Source organism: Cebus imitator, unplaced genomic scaffold (assembly GCF_001604975.1).
Source record: "Cebus imitator isolate Cc_AM_T3 unplaced genomic scaffold, Cebus_imitator-1.0 Scaffold57, whole genome shotgun sequence".
Lineage (NCBI taxonomy): Eukaryota > Metazoa > Chordata > Mammalia > Primates > Cebidae > Cebus > Cebus imitator.
This window is the reverse complement of record NW_016107372.1, coordinates 1,315,847-1,334,808: the sequence shown is the minus strand read 5'-3', so window position 1 is coordinate 1,334,808 and position 18,962 is coordinate 1,315,847. Positions and strand designations below refer to the sequence as shown.

General features: G+C 41.8%; 1 protein-coding gene across 1 annotated transcript in view; it reads left to right on the top strand.

The window, feature by feature from the left end:
• The window catches only part of LOC108304768 (nuclear body protein SP140-like), a 90,523-nt gene that overhangs the window by 23,201 nt on the left and 48,360 nt on the right, over positions 1-18,962 (top strand). Inside the window, exons 8-13 of the mRNA XM_017529074.2 lie at positions 969-1,052; positions 1,852-1,929; positions 5,932-6,015; positions 7,957-8,031; positions 10,285-10,368; positions 12,365-12,445. Coding sequence (XP_017384563.1) covers positions 969-1,052; positions 1,852-1,929; positions 5,932-6,015; positions 7,957-8,031; positions 10,285-10,368; positions 12,365-12,445 — 486 coding nt within the window. The remainder of the gene's footprint in view (positions 1-968; positions 1,053-1,851; positions 1,930-5,931; positions 6,016-7,956; positions 8,032-10,284; positions 10,369-12,364; positions 12,446-18,962) is intronic.

Sequence of the window (18,962 nt, the reverse complement as noted above, 5' to 3'; positions counted from 1 at the left end):
CTCTCCCTAACCTGCTGGGTGTCAGGAAGTGGAATTCAGAGCTGGTGTTTCCTGCAGCATTTTACTCTGAGCACATTCCACAGTCAAAAGATCCATTTTTTCCTGGGATCCTACAATTCTGCTAAATGTTCCTAAGTGTATGTTATAGTAGAAATATGCCAGAGAAAGGTGTCTTTCATGTCTACTAACAATGAAAACTTGATCATACCTACCCGCTATTTATTTTCTCTAGAGAATAAAAACTATTACTGTTACTATTATTATTTTGTCCTTTACTATAGAAAGCCTTCAAAAGAAACATGTTCCATCAGACCAACTACTTGAAAAACTAAATGATAATTTTTGCCAATTATTTTCCATTGTGTTACTGTCTTACATAGTGATTGTTCAAAGAACTTTGGTAAACAAGATGCCATTTTATCTCCACAGCTTATGAATTTAGATGGATAAACTTTTGCTTATTTCTATTTTAAAGCTAAATAAAGTAGAAGGAGAAACATAGAAACGTGTAAGATCTTTTACCAGGTCAAATTAGTCAAACAAGAACATGACCCACATTCCTGCTGACTCACTGCGGTGATGGTTGTGTGAGGTAGGCAGAGGGCAGGGTAGCCAGAGGGTTAGGGATAGGCGTTCACACAGGAGACTCAAGGAGGCCTGCAGGTTCCCAGGGGAGCAACAGAAAAGAAAAAGAGAGGGAATCCTGGAAGTCAAGGAAATGGACAGTGCTTCATGGTGTAGAAGCAAGAGCATGTGGTGACCAAAAAATGAGAAGGAGAAAGGAGGTAGCAGAGAGATGAACAGGAGGAAAACAGGCAGAGCAAGGCTCTGGTGGGACTCGGGAGAGGTTTTTGGAGCAACGGTGTTGTTTTTTCCAAGGAGAAGCTTCACCTGAGTGCTGAACACCAGAATTCAGCAAGAACGTCTTCACATCTGTGCTCTCATCATTGCGTCTTGTTTATTTTCAGGTTTCTCTTCAGAGTCTCATGAGCAATTAGCTCTTCCAAGGGCTGATGGAGGAGATGCTGAAAATGCACCCAGCCTGCTACCAGGTGGGGGAAGTAATTATGATTTAAATGACCAATTACCTCTTAAAATTAGTTGGCTTATCTCTATGCAAGCAACACTTCCCGTCCTTCTCTCTCCACTACCACCCCTCTAATACACTTTTGTTCAGATTGTGGTTGTTTTCCCCATGTGTGTGGAAGGCAGGAAGTAAACAAAAGCTAAGTCCTTTAGTGGAGGGGCTCCTGGGTTGAGAGCTTAAGGGTACAGAGTCACACAGATTGCTTTGATTGGAGGCACCAAATGGTGTTGCTTAAGTGGGCCCAATTTTATCTAAAGGAATATGGAATCTAAATCCGACCAGGATGGGGTTTGAGAAAAGAGAGATAATTTTAAACTTACTTTCCAGGGATTGTTTAGGAATAATGAAATACTGTGTATAGAAGGGACAAAGTACAAGTGACAAAGTTAGAAGAATAAATAAGGATATAATGTGGCAAAGAGGTGACAAACATCATGAAGGAAGAAAGAGACAGAAATGCAAAGAAATGGTAGAAGTCAGGGAGAAGAAGTCAAGTCAAAAAAATCCAGGGGTTGGTTTATGGTGCAGATGTAGCAATGTGTAAAGACAGGGTTAGAGGGACAAAAAAGGGGAGAGAGAGGCAGAGAGGGGAAAGGGGCCTGACAAGGTGCTAAAAGAAGTGGAGCCACTCTTGTTTGGTGCAAAGATACCTTTACTCCCAGGAAGCAGTTCTACACCTGAACATTAGAGCTCAGCATGGCCACATCCAGGTAGGTGTCCAGGTCACTGTCAATTGTCTGTCATGTTTTTCTTTTGCTCTGCAGTGTGCTGTGAACATGCTATACAAGTAGATGAAGGAGAATCAGAAGAAATGCCCCAGTTACTGCCTTATGATGCAGAAGGTAATCAGGATTTAAATTAAAGCTTTATTTTTCTGTCAACACACAAAAACACCTACTCTTTCATTTCCCTTCCCATTCCCCCATCTATTCATATATTCATCCATACATCCATCTATCTATTCATCCATCTGTCTATCCATCCATCCATCTATCCATCCATATATCCATCCATCCATCCATCCGTATATCCATACATTCATATATCCATCCATCTATTCATATATTCATCCATCCATCCATCCATCCATCCATCCATATATCCATCCATCCATCCATGCATCCATATATCCATCCATCCATCCATCCATGCATCCTTCCCCACATACTGACTATGCCCAGCTTCTACCTGCCTTTCTTGAGAGACACGAGTAGCAAAGGAAGAATAAGCTCAGACTGGTTGGAGTTTTCCTGGACACAGGACATAGGGAAAGGGGGAGAAAGGAAAGTATAGATTGAAGCATTAAATGAAGTAAGATCTGAGTGACTGCCAGTTTTACCGAAATAGATGTGGAATCCAAATATTACCATGTTGGGTAATATTTGGGTAATAATACCACTTTGAGTTATAAGGAAGGAGAGATAATTTTAAACTTATTTCTTGAGGTTATGCCAAGAGCATGGATGTAATGAGTATACTGCAATACAGAAAACTCAGTGAAAGACTGTTGAAATGAACTTCACAAAAGGAAGAGTCCCTGTCCCCCCCGCCTTTTAAATATATGTTTTATTGCACTTTAGGTTCTGGGGTACATGTATAAAACATGCAGGATTGTTGCAGAGGTACATATATGGCAATGTGGTTTGCTGCCTCCATCCCCCTGTCACCTATATCTGGCATTTCTCCCCATATTATTGCTCCCCAACCTCTATCTCCCACTGTCCCTCCCCTAGTCCCGCCTGCCCAACAAACCCCAGTGTGTGATGCTCCCCTCCCTGTGTCCCTGTGTTCTTATTGTTCAACACCCACCTGTGAGTGAGAACATGTGGTGTTTGTTTTTCTGTTCTTGTGTCAGTTTGCTGAGAATGATGGTTTCCAGATTCATCCATGTCCCTATAAAGGGCACGAACTCATTGTTTTTTATGGCTGCATAGTATTCCATGGTGTATATGTGCCACATTTTCCTTGTCCGGTCTATCATTGATGCCCTTTCCCTTCGTTAATAGCAAAAGATGAGACCTTTAATGGTATGGGAGAAGAATAAGATAAATTTTTAGATTTAAATTTTGAATTGAAAAATTAGGAACAGAAAGCTAACTAGAGAGAACAGATAGAGGCATGGAAATGAGCACCATGGAGGAAAGGAGATAAGCTTGATTATTAAATAAGGTACAGGATTTAAAATGTGAAGAAAATATTATGAGAGGAGCAGAGAGAAGAAAAATGCTAGAAAACAGAGACAGTGGAGGAGAGACAGAAAAGTTATACACAGAGAAAAAGATAGAGTAAGTGAAAAGTTAGCAGAGAGTAAAAACTGCTTGAAAGGGATAGGGAACAATATGGGACATTTTAGGGATTCAGGCAAGATTCACGAGACAGAAATAACTCCTGGCCCAAGAATGGAACATGTTAGCAGTGAGTTTTAGCTTATGATGTCCCCAACCTATCAAAATGGCACCTGTAATGTCCTCAGAGGCAGTTGACTTCCCCCCAGGGTTTCATGTCCCTCCCATACGTACCTTAATGATTTCAAAACACATATGTCCAGATTTATCTTCTAAGTTCATTCATCTGAGTACCTGAACATGTTCGTGAAGATATCTGAAAGACCCCTCCATTTGGATGTTTTTCGGGAACCTCAATACAACTCTAAGATTGCACATACCATCTTTCCTGACATCAGATCTGACCCCTCTCTCACTGTTCCCTATCTCAGGATGAAACACTGTTACTATATTTTTCAAGCAGAAACCAAGGAGCCATTAATGACTCTCCCCACCTCCCTCAACTTAAATACCCCATCAGCCATCCAGTTGACTTTTAGTGAGTTCACATATCTCACCTGTCCATTTCCTTCCACCCTAACACAAAAACTCTGGTCAGATTTCTTGGACTGGAGCAGCAGCCTCCAGACTCACATCCTTCCTCTGATCTTGTACCTCTCACAGCCATTCATTCCAACTCGAACAACTCTTTCAAAAATGGAAGTTGGAGTCAGGTGAGGTGGCTCACACCTGTAATCCCAGCACTTTGGGAGGCCAAGGCGGGTGAATCACCAGGTCAGGAGATTGAGACCATCCTGGCCAACATGGTGAAACGCTGTCTGTACTAAAAATGCAAAAATTAGCTGGGTGTGGTGTGTGCCTGTAATCCCACCTACTCAGTAGGCTGAGGCAGGAGAATTACCTTAATCTGGGAGGTGTAGATTGCAGTGAGCCAAGATGGTGCCACTGTACTCTAGCGTGGCCACAGAGGGAGACTCCGTCTTAAAAAAAAAAAAAAAAAAAAAAGGAAGTTGGCGTACCTTACATTTCTACCTTAAATCAATAACTACTTGGGGTCATAAGGATTAAATCTAGTTTTCTTCCCAGGGAAGAAATCCATCTTTATGTCTGCCTCAAGGTTTACATACAAATTTTCTAGTCACTTTCATTTTCTGATGACTTTCTCATCTGAGCCTTCACAAAGTCTTAGACCTCTGCTATGAAAAGTCATCTTGTTCCACTACACTCTCCATCATGCTCACTAGTCGAGTGAAATAATGTGGAAATTACATACACTCTCAGAGATGCCTTTTCTGACCCCTAGTTCAGGGGTGATAGATGGGGCAAGGACATAAAACACCAGGGAAGAAAGAGGGAGGTAAGAACAGTCCCAGAGAAAGAAACGAAGACAAAGATAAGTACCAAGAAAGAGAGATCAACAGCAAAAGACAGAGGTAGAAACAGAAGAAGCAGAGACGTGTCAAGGTGAAAATGAAGTCGCCATCATGGGGTGGGAGACCAGGTGGGCAAGGTTTCTGTCACATTACTGGATTATACAGGAGCTCCTTTTACCCTCGCAAGGTCTTTTTTTTTGAGAGTCTCACTCTGTTGCCAGGCACAAGGGTGGAGTGCAGTGGTGCGATCTCGGCTCACTGCAACCTCCGCCTCCTGGGTTTAAGCAATTCTTCTGCCTCAGCCTCCCAAGTAGCTGAGACTACAGGCATGCACCACTAATTTTTGTATTAGCACACCCAGCTAATTTTTGTATTTTTAATAGAGACAGGGTTTCACCATTTTGGCCAGGATGGTCTCGATCTCTTGACCTCGTGATCCGCCCGCCTCGGCCTCCCAAAGTGCTCGGATTACAGGCGTGAGCTACCACGCCCAGCCCCTCAAAAGGTCTTAAACGTTGGTATGCAAACAGCTGAACCTCTATTTTAGACTGGGAAATAAAGCACAGAAATGCAAGCAGGATATTTTCACAAAGGCAAAGTAGAAAAGGAAGAGTGGGATCAGTGTCCTGCGTGTGTCACTGGGTGATGCTTGTGCAAGGCCAGCTGGGGGTCAGAGCAGGGTCACCGGGTCAGAATAGGGTCACAGGGTCAGAACGGAAAGAAGCCCAAGGAGATCTGCAGGTTCCTGGAGGAGAGAACCAGGGACCAATATAAGGCTTTAAGGAAAAAATGTTCCCACTGGGAGGGAAGGGAAATCATGGAAAGACAGCATAGAAATAGAGCCTGCTCTTTGGATTAGGAGGGATCTAGAATAAGAGCTAAAGAAATAATACAAAACGAATATAATATCACTGAAGAAGAAAAAAGTCATAGAAACAGGAGGCAGGAGGAGCCGGTTGGAGAGAAGACCAGGCAATCCAAGAGCTGCCAGGGAACTGTGTGGAGGCAGAACTGTGGGGAGGACACTGAGAATTAGAAGGAGAAAGAGGAGATGCAACAAGATGGAGAAATGGCGGAAACAGATGGAGGTGGCTGTCAGCGTTTTCCCATCTTGGATGGCAGGAACATACTGAGGTCTGTATCCAAGTCACCCTCTGTTGTCTGTCAATTTCTTGTTTCTCTGCAGAGAGCTTTGATCTAAACACTCCCCAAATCACTAATGAAGGAGAACCAGAGAAGGGGCTCAGTCTACTACCAGGTGAAGGAGAAGGTAATTCTGATTTAAGATTTAGATATTTCAGAACATCTTTGTTTTCTAGTTGGTAGGGAATAAAATTCTCTTCTTCACATTTGCATGCATATAGATGGAATTATGTCAATTTTCTGTTGAGCCTTTTTGAAACTGTGAGAGAGACAAAGGATCATGGTGAGCTGAGCCCCTGAGTAGGAACCATATCTCTGCATGGGGAATGTAGGGAGACAGAATATGCCAGAGGTAGGCTGGGGGAACCAGATAAGAAGTGCGTCAGTGACGTTATTACACATTAAACCTAAATATCAGCAGGTTATGGCAACTGAGTCAGGGGAGAATGTTTTCAGCCTACCTCCAGAAGGATCTGGAGCACGGACATGTTTTGTGAATGACTGAAGTCATGCAACTGAGAAAAGTCATGCGGGAGACCCTTAAGATGCAGCTGACAAGGGAAGGATCTGTGGTGCCATCGCCCCTGCGTAAACAGAAAAACTTTTCCAACCTGGGAGAAGAGAACTTTGAGAATGGGGAAAGTATATAAAATAATGGAGATTTTACCAGCATCCAGAAACATAAGATGAAACCCAAAGGAATGGACAGAAAAGGAGAAAATAGAAGACACATAGAAAGGAGATAACCTCAGGGAGAAAAATTAAAGAAAATTATACAAATGGCAACAAACATAATAATAACAGCAACATGGGAAGGAAGCACACAGGAAACTATGCAGAGAAAGAGACAGATCAAAATAATTAAAGAACCCATGAAGAGTGAAAACCATTGTCCAAGGAAAAGAGCAGGGCCAGGGCCTGTGGAGCAGAAGTCAGAGTCACTAGGTAGAAGCAGCTTACAGCAAAGGGCACCTCTGTCAATAGTGAGTTCTCCGATCCAGGTCCCCCTAGGTAGAGAGTGGGATGGAAGCATACTCCGAGGGTAAGAATATTCTTTCCCCAGTCTCATCTGCTTAGGTAGTAGAATGATTCTCATGTACATGTCTGCTAGGCAGACCTACCTTCCAAGCCCTTCCATTCATGTGCCTGAAGATATTTATCCCAGGAATCTGTCCACTGTAATGTCTGTCAGGAACGGAACACATCCTAAATGGAAACCAATACCTCCACTGAACCTAGAAACTCCCCCTTCTCCAGGATTACCTGTCTCAGTAAAGGGATGAATGTCCTATTTGCTCTTGCAATAATCAGGCTCATTTTTTTCTGCTTTAGCACAACTGTTATTTGCAAGATATCAATCAGATCATTTTCCTTTCTCATTAGACATGGTGATCTTGTTGCACAGGATTAGATGAGTTATCCTTCCTGTGGACTTCTGTGGCTTCCACCCATCATGGACCCCAGCCCATATCATCTCTCATCTCTACTAATGGCATCAATTGTTTCAAGAGCTGCAATGATCTGATCTTTCTTTTCTGTGTGGGCTCTTGAGCCATGCTTCCCTATACTATGTGGTGTTGCCTTGGCCCTGTCTGCTCCTGATCCCCTTCCTTATCTGGTTCATTTCCCTTATTCTAGGGATGCCTTTCCTGGTGCCCAGTATGAGAAAGGGGGTAAACAAGGAAATAAAGGAGATGAGGAAAAGTAGTAAAGAGCAGAGTCAGGGGTGCCAGAGAAAAAGACAGGAGCAGAGAAGGGGACAGAAACACATGGAAACAAAGAGAAGCACCTGGAGCCACTGGCCGCAGGAAACCAGGGCAGAGACAGAGGAAATGTGCAGAGGAAAGGGGGAGGGGGAGAAGGAGAGAGTGAGGAGTCCAGGGAGGAAGTGAGATGGTGGATGCTTCTCAGACTTAGAGACAGCACTGGAGTGTGTCTGCTTACAGGCCACAGGGCAGACCAGGAGGGGGGCCTGGGGAGAGCCCCACTTAGGAGATGCTTCAGCTTCCCACATCTTCACTGTTTTCTCTTCATAATTTATTGAGGGATTTCTTTTCTTTCTGCACAGAGGGCAGTGATGACTGTTTGGAAATGCGTGATGGAAGCCAGGAAGCCTCTAGCTCCCTAGCAAAATGTGGGTCAGGTAAGGAAGGGGAGGATTTCTGGCCCTGAGCTGCAGAGTGTCAAGAGGTTGAATTCAGAGCTGGTGTTTCCTGGTTGATTTTCCCCTGAGTATACTTCACAGTGAAAAATCCAATTAAGTCTCAGATTTTTCACATTTTCTCTACATGGATTGTTTGGGAAATGCAGGGAGGAATCCTTTATACAAGAGTCCGTGTTTAACGGAATGGATTTTATTGTTTGAAAACGTGTTTAGATATAATGTGGTAATTGGATTATGTCAACACAAGGCAATGTGTTCTCTCCTTCATATTCTCCTGCCTATTAATACTAAAGTATTAAAATATTTTACTGGATCAGGTCTCCTGATACGCTCACAAAACCCTAAGATGGGGACAGGAAAACTGGGTAATCCTATTTTATAGATGAAGAAATAAAGGTCAGAATACGGTAGGAGGAAAAAATGCTGTTTTGCCTGTATTTTTCGTCACTATCAATACTATTATTTGAATTTAAAATTCTAGTCTCACTCATTTCTTCTATGGGAATGAAGAAGCTTTTATTCCTCTGCTGGTAGATACTTTTAATCATTTTATTACAGACTTGATGAAGCCTTCAAAGAAATGGTATCCTGCCATTTAATTGACAGAATTCAGGTGAACTCTTTATGAGACTAAATGCTATTTTTGATCAATACTCTCCATTATGTCATTGGATCCTGCAGTGTGTTTTTAGAGTAGTCTGATAATTGTTACACTTTTACCCTTGGAAACCTCAAGACTTAGGTGGGAAAGTGCTGTTATTGTTGTTTTGAGGAGCCAGAAACACAGTGCATGAGACACAGGTGTCTGATGAGACCCAGAAAGAAGGAAATGCAGAGACCAGTGTCCTGGAAGACTCCTTGCAGTTCTGTGAGGCTGGCAGGGGTTGGGGTGGAGTCCCATGGTCTGAGTCCACTGTGGAAACCCAAAGGGCTTTTAGGAACCTGAGAGAGTCTACCAGGGTTTGATGGAGAGAGATTTTTATTAACAAATAAAGAAAGTTTAAGGAGAGGAGTGGAAAAACTATTGAGAATTAGAAAATATGTAACTGTAATCTACTCTACAAGGTAGGAAATATCCAGAAAAATAGAGCCAGAGAAAATAAACAGAGATGGAATTTGCAAAGTAGATGTAGCACATCACTGAAGGAGGAAGAGACAGATAGTCAGGGAGGGGAGACGTTTGGAAGAAAAGTCCAGAGAGTCTAACAGAAGCCCAGTAGCCTTCACAGAGCAGCACTATATAAAGGTGTATGAAGATATAAGTGCAAACTGTCACATGCCTTCATAGGTATAAAATGGGGCAAGGACACAAAGCACAGGACCAAGGATGCAAGAGGGACACGAGGGAGGCAGGAACAGTTCCAGAAAAAGAACCAAGACGAAGAGAAGTACCAAGAGAGTCCCTTGGCAAGAGACAGAGGTAGAAACAGAAGAAGCAGAGAAATGTGTCGGGGTGAAAACGAGAGTGCTGACATGGGGTGGGAGACCAGGTGGTCCAGGTTTCTGATAGTGTCGATCAGATCACCAGATTGCACAAGAGCCTTTACCCTCACAAAAACTTAAATGTCAGTAGGCAAACAGCTAAACTTCTATTTTATAGACTGGGAAATAAAGCACAGAAATGCAAGTAGGATATTTTCGCAAAGGCAAAGTGGAAAAGGAAGAGTGGGCACCAGTGTCCTGGGTATGTCACTGGGTGATGTTTGTGCAAGGCCAGCTGGGCGGTCAGTGCAGGGTCACAGGGTCAAAACAGAAAGAAGCCCAAGGAGTTCTGCAGGTTCCTGGAGTAGTGCAGCAGGGACCAATACAAAACTTTAAGGAAAAAAAATTGCTAGTGGGAGGGAAGGGAAATCATGGCAAGATAGCATAGAGCCTGCTCCTTGGGACAGGTGGGATCTAGAATAAGAGCTAAAGAAATAAGAGAAAGGGGATACAGTGTCACTGAAAAAGAAAAAAAAAAAAGAAAGAAATGGGAGGCAGGAGGAGGCAGTTGGAGAGAAGACCAGACAATCCAAGTGCTGCCCAGCTGGGAGGGAACTGTATGGAGGCAGAGCTGTGGGGAGGACACTGAGAATTAGAGAGAAGGAGAAAGAGGAGATACAACAAGATACAGAAAAGGCGGAAACAGACGTGGGTGGCTCTTAGCCTTTGTCCATCTTAGATGGTGTAAATGCGCCGAGGTCCGTATCCAAGTTACCCTCTGTGGTTTGTCAATTTCTTGTTTCTCTGCAGAGACATTTGCTGTACACATTCCCCAAATCACTAACGAAGGAGAACCAGAGAAAAGGCTTGGTCTACTACGGGGTGAAGAAGAAGGTAATTCTGATTTAAGTCTTTAGATATTTCAGAACATCTTTGTTTTCTAGTTGGCATGGAAAAAAGGTTTCCCTTTCTCCCATCCTACCCTTCTCTTCTTCACGTTCCCATAAATACAGATGGAATTATGTCAATTTTCTGTTGTGCCTTTTTGAAAACTATGACCCAGACAAAGAATCAAGGTAAGCTGAGCCCCTGAATGGAAACCATATTCCTGCATGGAGATGTAGAGAGACAGAATATGCCAGGGGTAGGCTGGGGCCACCAGAGAAGGAGTACCTGGGTGATGTTATTAAACACACAGTAAACCTAAACATCAGCAGGTTATGGCAATTGAGGCAGGGAGGTTGTTTTCAGCCTACTTCCAGAAGTATCTGGAACACAGACATAAGTTTTATGAATGATTGAATATTTGCAATTGAGGAAAGTCATGTGAGAGACCACTGGGACCCAGCTGACAAGCAAAGGGTCTCTGGTTTTACAGCCCCTGTGTAAACAGAAGAACTTTTTCAACCTGGGCAATGAGATATTTGAGAATGAGGACAACATGTAAAGTCATAGACATTTTACAGGCATCTAAGAGGGTAAGGTAAAACCCAAAGAAACAGAGACAGAAAAAGAGAAAGTAAAAGAGGATGTTCTCGATTGGAAATAAGATACGGAGAGAAAATTATACAAATAACAATATCAGTGTGGGAAGGAAGCACAGAGGAAACTATGCAGAGCAAGAGACAGATCAAAATAATTAAAGAACCCATAAAGAGTGCGAACTATTGTCAGAAGAAAGGCACAGGGCCAGGGCCTTGGAGCTGAAGCCAGTCACTAGACAGCAGCAGCTTCCAGCAAACGGCGCTTGTGTCAATAGTGAGTTTTCTGATTAAGGTCCCTGTAGGTAGAGAGTGGCACACAAGCATACTCAGAGGATAAGAATTTTTCACCTGCAATCTCATCTGCTCAGGTAGTGGAATGATTCTCAAGTCTTTAATACATGTCTGTTAGGCAGACCTGCCTTCCAAGCTCTTCCATCCATGCGCCTGAAGACATTTATCATGGGACCTTCTCCACTGCAATGTCTTTCAGGAACTGAACACTTCACAGTGGAAACCAACACCTCTACTGAACCTAGAAACTCCTCCTTCTCCAGGGTTTGCTCTCTCAGTAAAGGGATGAATGTCCTGTTTGCACTTGTACTCATCAGACTCATTTTCTCTGATTTAGCACAGTTGTTAGTTGCAAGATATCAATCAGATGATTTTCCTTTCCCCTTAGACATGGTGATCTTTGTTGCACAGGATTAGATGAGTTATCCTTCCTGTGGATTTCTGTGGCTTCCACCCATCATGGACCCCAGCCCATATCATCTATCTCATCTCTACTAATGGCATCAATTGTTTCAAGAGCTGCAATGATCTGACCTTTTTTTCTGTGTGGGCTCCTGAGCCATGCTTCCCTATACTATGTGGTGTTGCCTTGGCCCTCTCTGCTCCTGATCCCCTTCCTTATCTGGTTCATTTCCCTTTTTCCAAGGATGCCTTTCCTGGTGCCCAGTATGAGAAAGGGGGTAAACAAGGAAATAAAGGAGATGAGGAAAAGTAGTAAAGAGCAGAGTCAGGGGTGCCAGAGAAAAAGACAGGAGCAGAGAAGGGGACAGAAACACATGGAAACAAAGAGAAGCACCTGGAGCCACTGGCCACAGGAAACCAGGGCAGAGACAGAGGAAATATGCAGAGGAAAGGGGGAGGGGGAGAAGGAGAGAGTGAGGAGTCCAGGGAGGAAGTGAGATGGTGGATGCTTCTCAGACTTAGGGACAGCACTGGAGTGCGTCTGCCTACAGGCCACAGGGCACCCACCCACAGGGCAGACCAGGAGGGCCTGGGCTGGTGGCAGCCCCACCTAGGAGATACTTCAGTTTCCCATATCTTCACTAAATTTTCTCTTCATGGTTTTTTGTTGGTTTTATACTGAGACCTCTGAGGGATTTTATTCCTTTCTGCAGAGGGCAGCGATGACTGTTCAGAAATGTGTGTTGGAGAAGAGCCCCAGGAGCCCTCCAGCTCCCTAGCAAGATGTGGGTCAGGTAAGGAAGGAGAGGATTTCTGGCCCTGGGCTGCAGAGTGTCAGGAGTTTGAATCTGAAGCTTGTGTTTCCTGATTGATTTTCCTTTGCGTATACCTCACAATGAAAGGCTCAATTAATCCTAAGATTTTTCACATTTTCAGTACATGGATCTTTTGGGAAATGTAGGGAGGAATCTTTATACACAAGTTCGTGTTTAGCAGAATGGGTTTTATTGTTTGAACATATGTGTTCAGACATTCAAGTGGTAGTCGAAATATGACATGGCAACGCAATGTGTTTTCTCCTTTATATTCTCATGCCTTTTAATACTACACTATTAAAATATTTTACCAAATAAGATCTGATACCCTCACAAAACCTTAAGATGTGGGCAGGCAAATGGGGTAATCCTATTATGTAGATGAGGAAGCAAAAGTCAGAAATATGCTAGGAGGAAGCCATGCTCTTTTGCCTTTATTTTTTATAGCTATCAATACTAATATTTGAATTCATATAAAATTTTGATTCTTACTCCTTCTGTGGAAATAAAAAAGGATATCTTTCCTCTGCTGGTAGATACTTTTTATCTTTTTTTCCACAAACTTGACAAAACCTCTTCAGAGAAATGGTATTCTACCATCTAATTGGCAGAATTCAGATCAGCTATTTATGGAATTAAGTGCTATTTTTGACCAGTACTATCCATTATGTCATTGGATCATGCAGTGTATTTTCAGGGTACTCTGATAAGTTTTATACTTTTACTCGCGAAAACCTCAAAACTTAGATAGGGAAGGGGCTGTTACTGTGTTTTTGAGGAGCCAGAAACACAGACATGCATGTGACATGCGTGTTTGAGAAGACCCAAGAAAAAAGCAAGAGCAGAGACCGGTGTTCTGGATGACTCCTTGCAGGCTTCCAGTTCTGTGAGGCTGGCATTGGTTGGGGTGGGGTCCCATAGTCTGAGTCCCGTGTGGAAGTCCAAAGGGATTTTAGGAATCCAATAGAGTCTACCGAGATTCAACGGAAAGATACTTTTATTTAACAAATAAAGAAAGATTAGGGAGAGGAAACATTATCAAGAGTTGGAAAATACTTGAATGTAATCTACAATATGAGATAGGAGATATCCAAAAAAAAAACAAAACAAAAATAGAGCCAGAAAACGGAAACAGAGAGGCAATATGAAAAGCATACGTAGCACATCACTGAAGGAGAAAGACAGATAGTAAGGGAGGGGAGATGTTAAGAAGAGAAAGTCCAGAAAGCTGAAGAGAACTACAGAAGCCTCCATAGGGTAACAGTAAAAAAGTGTCACTAGTAGAAGGGGCTACCACTTAGGCTGGGCACGGTGGCTCATGCCTGTAATCCCAGCACTTTGGGAGGCTGAGGCAGGTGGATCACTTGAGGTCAGGATTCGAGGCCAGCCTGGCCAACATGGTAAAACCCCATCTCTATTACAAATACAGAAATTAGCTGGGTGTGGTCACGCACACCTGTAGTTCCAGTTACTCAGGAGGCTGAAACAGGAGAACTGCTTGAACCTGGGATGTGGAGGTTGCAATCAGCCAAGATCATGCCACTGCACTTCAGCCTGGTGACAGAGCAAGACTCCATCTCAGAAGAAAAAAAAAAAAAAAGAAGAAGGGCTACTACTTAATAGCAAACAAAAGGCTGAATTTATTGTTCAATTAAGGGACAGTTGTGCTTGTGGGCCACTGTTTCTCTGAACAGAGAATATTTGTGGAAGTGTGGAACTCAGTGATTGGCAGCCTTCAGAAGTGAGATTTGTTAGTGGTTAGTTGACCTTTAGTGAAAGCAGGGTCACTGGAGTGTGGCTGTCACTGATTGGGTGAGTTTCAGAAGCATGGGGAAGTGAATAGTTTGCTGCTTTTCAGAGGCCAGCTGTGTCCTGGCCAGAAGCTATTGTTGATTAATTGGGACAATTCTGGTTGTTATTGTCCTTATGGCTAAACAATAATGAGTTTTCCTAGAAGTGTAGGAACTTCCATTCTCAGCCTCCTCTGCAGGAAATCTCTCATCTAAAGCTGCAGGAGGCACCATCAAGCATTGTTCCCATCCAAGATGTCTTTTCTGGAAGAGAACACAGGAAACGGAATCCTAGGATGCTCCTTCGTTAAGTAGGCACTATAGAGTTGCTGGATTGAGAGTTTTATCCTAGTGGAGGATGATATAAGAAAAAGTAATGATGTTTAATAATATGTTAATTGAATGATGGACAACTGTGAAATGTTATTAATTAGCAATAGAATTGTGTTGCTTACAATACTATCATATTTAATTCCCGTTTGCCCCAATAATACTTGCCAGATGCATTTGTGGCTGCAGTGTTTATGCCAAGTAACTTTGCATGAAGTAGCTCACTTTTATTATGACTTTGGAAACAAAAGACATTCTTCTAATTATAGCATTCTGGTTTTAGTAGTGGTATTTCCATTTACAAAATATAGTAATTCTTGATCACTGAAAATGTCAAATCCTGAAAAACATAGCTTTCCCACATGTGCTGTTAACATTGTTCTTGAACAATTGTTGGCTGAAGATTCATTTGATGAGTTATATATTTTTAAAATAGATGATTTTGGTATTAGTTCTGTTTAGAAATAACTCCAAGAATAGTTTATATATTTTATTTTCACATTGAAAATCAATAATGTTTGCTTTAGCCTCAAAGAATGTGTCTATGTGAAATTGAGCACTTTTTTTTTTTTTTCTAAATGGGAATAGAGTTCAAGATGATCCAAGTACAAAATCTCCAGAAGCATGGACTAATACAGTTACCTGCAGTTGCTTTGAGGCAACTAGGATGAGCTGTGGCTACTAGCAATGGCCCTTTGATGTCTGTCATGTTTTGAAGTGATACCCGTAGAGCATGGCCTGTTTGTTTATTTATTTATTTTTATTTTTTCATAAGTTATTAGGGTACAAGTGGTATTTGATTACATGGGTAAGTTCTTTAGCAGTGATTTGTGAGATTTTGGTTCACCCATAACGTGAGCAGTATGCACTGCACCATATTTATAGTCTTCTATCCCTTGGCTCCCTCCCACTCTTCCCCCCAAGTCCCCAAAGACCATTGCATCATTTTTTTTTTTTTTTTTTTTTTTTTTGAGACGGAGTTTCGCTCTTGTTACCCAGGCTGGAGTGCAATGGCGCGATCTCGGCTCACTGCAACCTCCGCCTCCTGGGTTCAGGCAATTCTCCTGCCTCAGCCTCCTGAGTAGCTGGGATTACAGGCACGCGCCACCATGCCCAGCTGATTTTTTGTATTTTTAGTAGAGACGGGGTTTCACTATGTTGACCAGGATGGTCTCGATCTCTTGACCTCGTGATCCACCCGCCTCGGCCTCCCAAAGTGCTGGGATTACAGGCGTGAGCCACCGCGCCCGGCCCCATTGCATCATTCTTATGCCTTTGTGTCCTCATAGCTTAGCTCCCACATATCAGTGAGACTATACGATGTTTGGTTTTCCATTCCCGAGTTACTTCGCTTAGAATGATAGTCTCCAGGCCAGGTGCAGTGGCTGATGCCTGTAATCTCAGCACTTTTGGAGGCCGAGGTGGATGGACACCTGAGTTCAGGGGTTTGAGACGAGCCTGGCCAACATGGCGAAATCCCACCTCTACTAAAAAAAAAAAAAAAAAATTAGCCAGGTGTGGTGGCACATGCCTGTAATCCCAGCTACTGGTGGGGGCTAAGGCAGGAGAATTGCTTGAACCTGGGAGGCAGAGGTTGCAGTGAGCCAAGATCATGCCAGTGCACTCCAGCCTGGGTGACAGAGTGAGACTCCGTCTCAAAAAAAAAAAAGTCTCCGCAAATGCTGTTTATTCCTTTTCAGGTCTGCATAGTATTATGTGTCATATATATCTTTATCCAGTTTCTTTATCCACTCATTGATTGATGGGCATTTGAGTTGGTTCTACAACGTTGCAATTATGAATTGTGCTGCTGTAAACATGCATGTACAAGTATCTTTTTTGGATAATGACTTCTTTTCCTCTGGGTAGATACCCAGTAGTGGGATTGCTGGATCAAATGGTAGTTCTACTTTTAGTTCTTTAAGGGATCTCCACACTGTTTTCCATAGTGGCTATACTAGTTTGCATTCCCACTAGCAATGTAGAAGTGTTCCCTGTTCACTGCATCCACGCCAACATCTACTGTGTGGTTTTGATTTGCATTTCCCTTATCATTACTGATGTTGAGCATTTTTTCATATGTTCATTGGCCATTCGTATATCTTCTTTTGAGAATTATCTATTCATGTCCTTAGCCCACTTTTTGATGAGGTTATTTGTTTTTTTCTTACTGATTTGTTTGAGTTCATTGTAAATTCTGGATATTAGTCTTTTGTCAGACATATAGATTGTGAAGATTTTCTCCCACTCTATGGGTTGTCTCTTTACTCTGCTGACTGTTCCTTTTGCCATCCAAAAGCTCTTAGGTTTAGTTAAGTCCCAGCTATTTATCTTTGTTTTTCTTGCATTTGCTTTTGGGTTCTTAGTCATGAAAACCTTGCCTAACCCAATGTATACAAGGATTTCTTTGATGTTATCTTCTATAATTTTTATAGTTTCAGGTCTTAGATTTAAGTCCTAGATCCATCTTGAGTTGATTTTTATATAAGGTGAGAGATGAGTATCCAGTTTCATTCTCCTACATGTGGCTTGCCAATTATTCCAGCATCATTTGTTGAATAGGGTGTCCTTTCCCCACTTTATGTTTTATTTGCTTTGTCAAAGATCAGTTGGCTGTAAGTATTGGGTTTATTTCTGGGTTCTCTATTCTGTTCCATTGGTCTATGTGCCTATTTTTGTACCAGTATCACACTGTTTTGGTGACTATGGCCCTATAGTATAGTTTGAAATCAGGTAGTATGAAGCCTCTAGATTTGTTCTTTTTACTTAGTCTTGCTTTGTCTATGTGGGCTCTTTTTTGGTTACATATGAATTTTAGAATTGTTTTTTCTAATTTTGTGAAGAAGATGGTGGTATTTTGGTGGGGATTGCATTGAATTTGTGATTGCTTTTGGCAGTATGATTTTCACAATATTGATTCTACCCATACATGAACATGGGATGTATTTCCATTTTTTTCATGACATTTGTGATTTCTTTCAGGAGTGTTTGGTGGTTTTCCTTGTAGAGGCTTTCAACTCCTTCGTTAGGTATATTCCTAAGTATTTTATTTTTTGCAGCTATTGTAAAATAGATTGAATTCTTGATTTCATTCTCCACTTGGTCACTGTTGGTGTGTAGAAGGGCCACTGATTTTTGTACATTAATCTTGTATCCAGAAACTTTGCTGAATTCTTTTGTAAGTTTTAGGTGCTTTCTGGAGGAGTCATTAGGGTTTTTAAGGTAAACAATCTTATCGTCAGCAGTAACTGTTTTACTTCCTGTTTACTGATTTGGATGCCCTTTATTTCTTTCTCTTGTCTGATTGCTCTGGCTAGGACTTCCAGTACTATGTTGAAGAGGAGTGGTGAGCATGGGCGTCTTTGTCTTGTTCCAGTTCTCAGAGGGAATGCTTTCAACATTTCTCCATTTAGTATTATGTTGACTGTGGGTTTGTCATAGATGCTGATTTTGCTGAGAGTTTTTAATCATGAAGAAATGTTGGATTTTGTCAATTGCCTTTCTACATCGATTGAAATGATTGTGTGATTTTTGTTTTTTCTGTTTATGTGGTGTATCACATTTATTGACTTGTGTATGTTAAACCATCCCTGTATCCCTGCTATGAAACCTACTTGATCATGGTGGATTATATTTTTGAAATGTTTTTGGATTCAGTTAGCAAGTATTTTGTTAAGGATTTTAGCATCTATGTTCATCAAGGATATCAGTCTGTAATTTTCTTTTTTGGTTATATCCTTTCCTGGTGTTGGTATTAGGGTGATACTGGCTTCAGAGAACAAATTAGGGAGACTTCCTTCTTTCTCTGTCTTGTGGAATAGTGTCAAAAGGATTGGTACCAATTCTTTGAATGTCTGGTAGAATTCTCCTGTGAATCCGTCTGATCTTGGACTTTCTTTTTGTTGGTAATTTTTAAATTACCATTTCAGTCTCACTGCATGTTATTCGTCTGTTCAGGGTATCTAATTCTTCCTGATTTATGCTAAGAGGGTTGTATTTTTCCAGGAATTTGTCCATCTCTTCTAGGTATTCTAGTTTATGTGCATAAAGGTATTCATAGTAGCTTTGAATGATCTTTTGTATTTCAGTGGTGTCAGTTGTAATATCTCCTGTTACGTTTCTTAGTGAGGTTATTTGGATTTTCTCTCCTCTTGGCTATAATCTTGCCAATGGTCTATTATTTTTATTTATCATTTTAAAGAACCAGTTTTTGTTTTATTTATCTTTTGTATTTTTTGGTTTCAATTTCATTTAGTTCTGTTCTGATCTTGGCTATTTCCTTTCTTCTGGTGGGTTTGGGCTTGGTTTGTTCTCTAGTTTCTCTAGTTCCTTGAGGGGTAACCTTAGAGTGTCAGTTTGTGCCCTTTCAGTCTTTT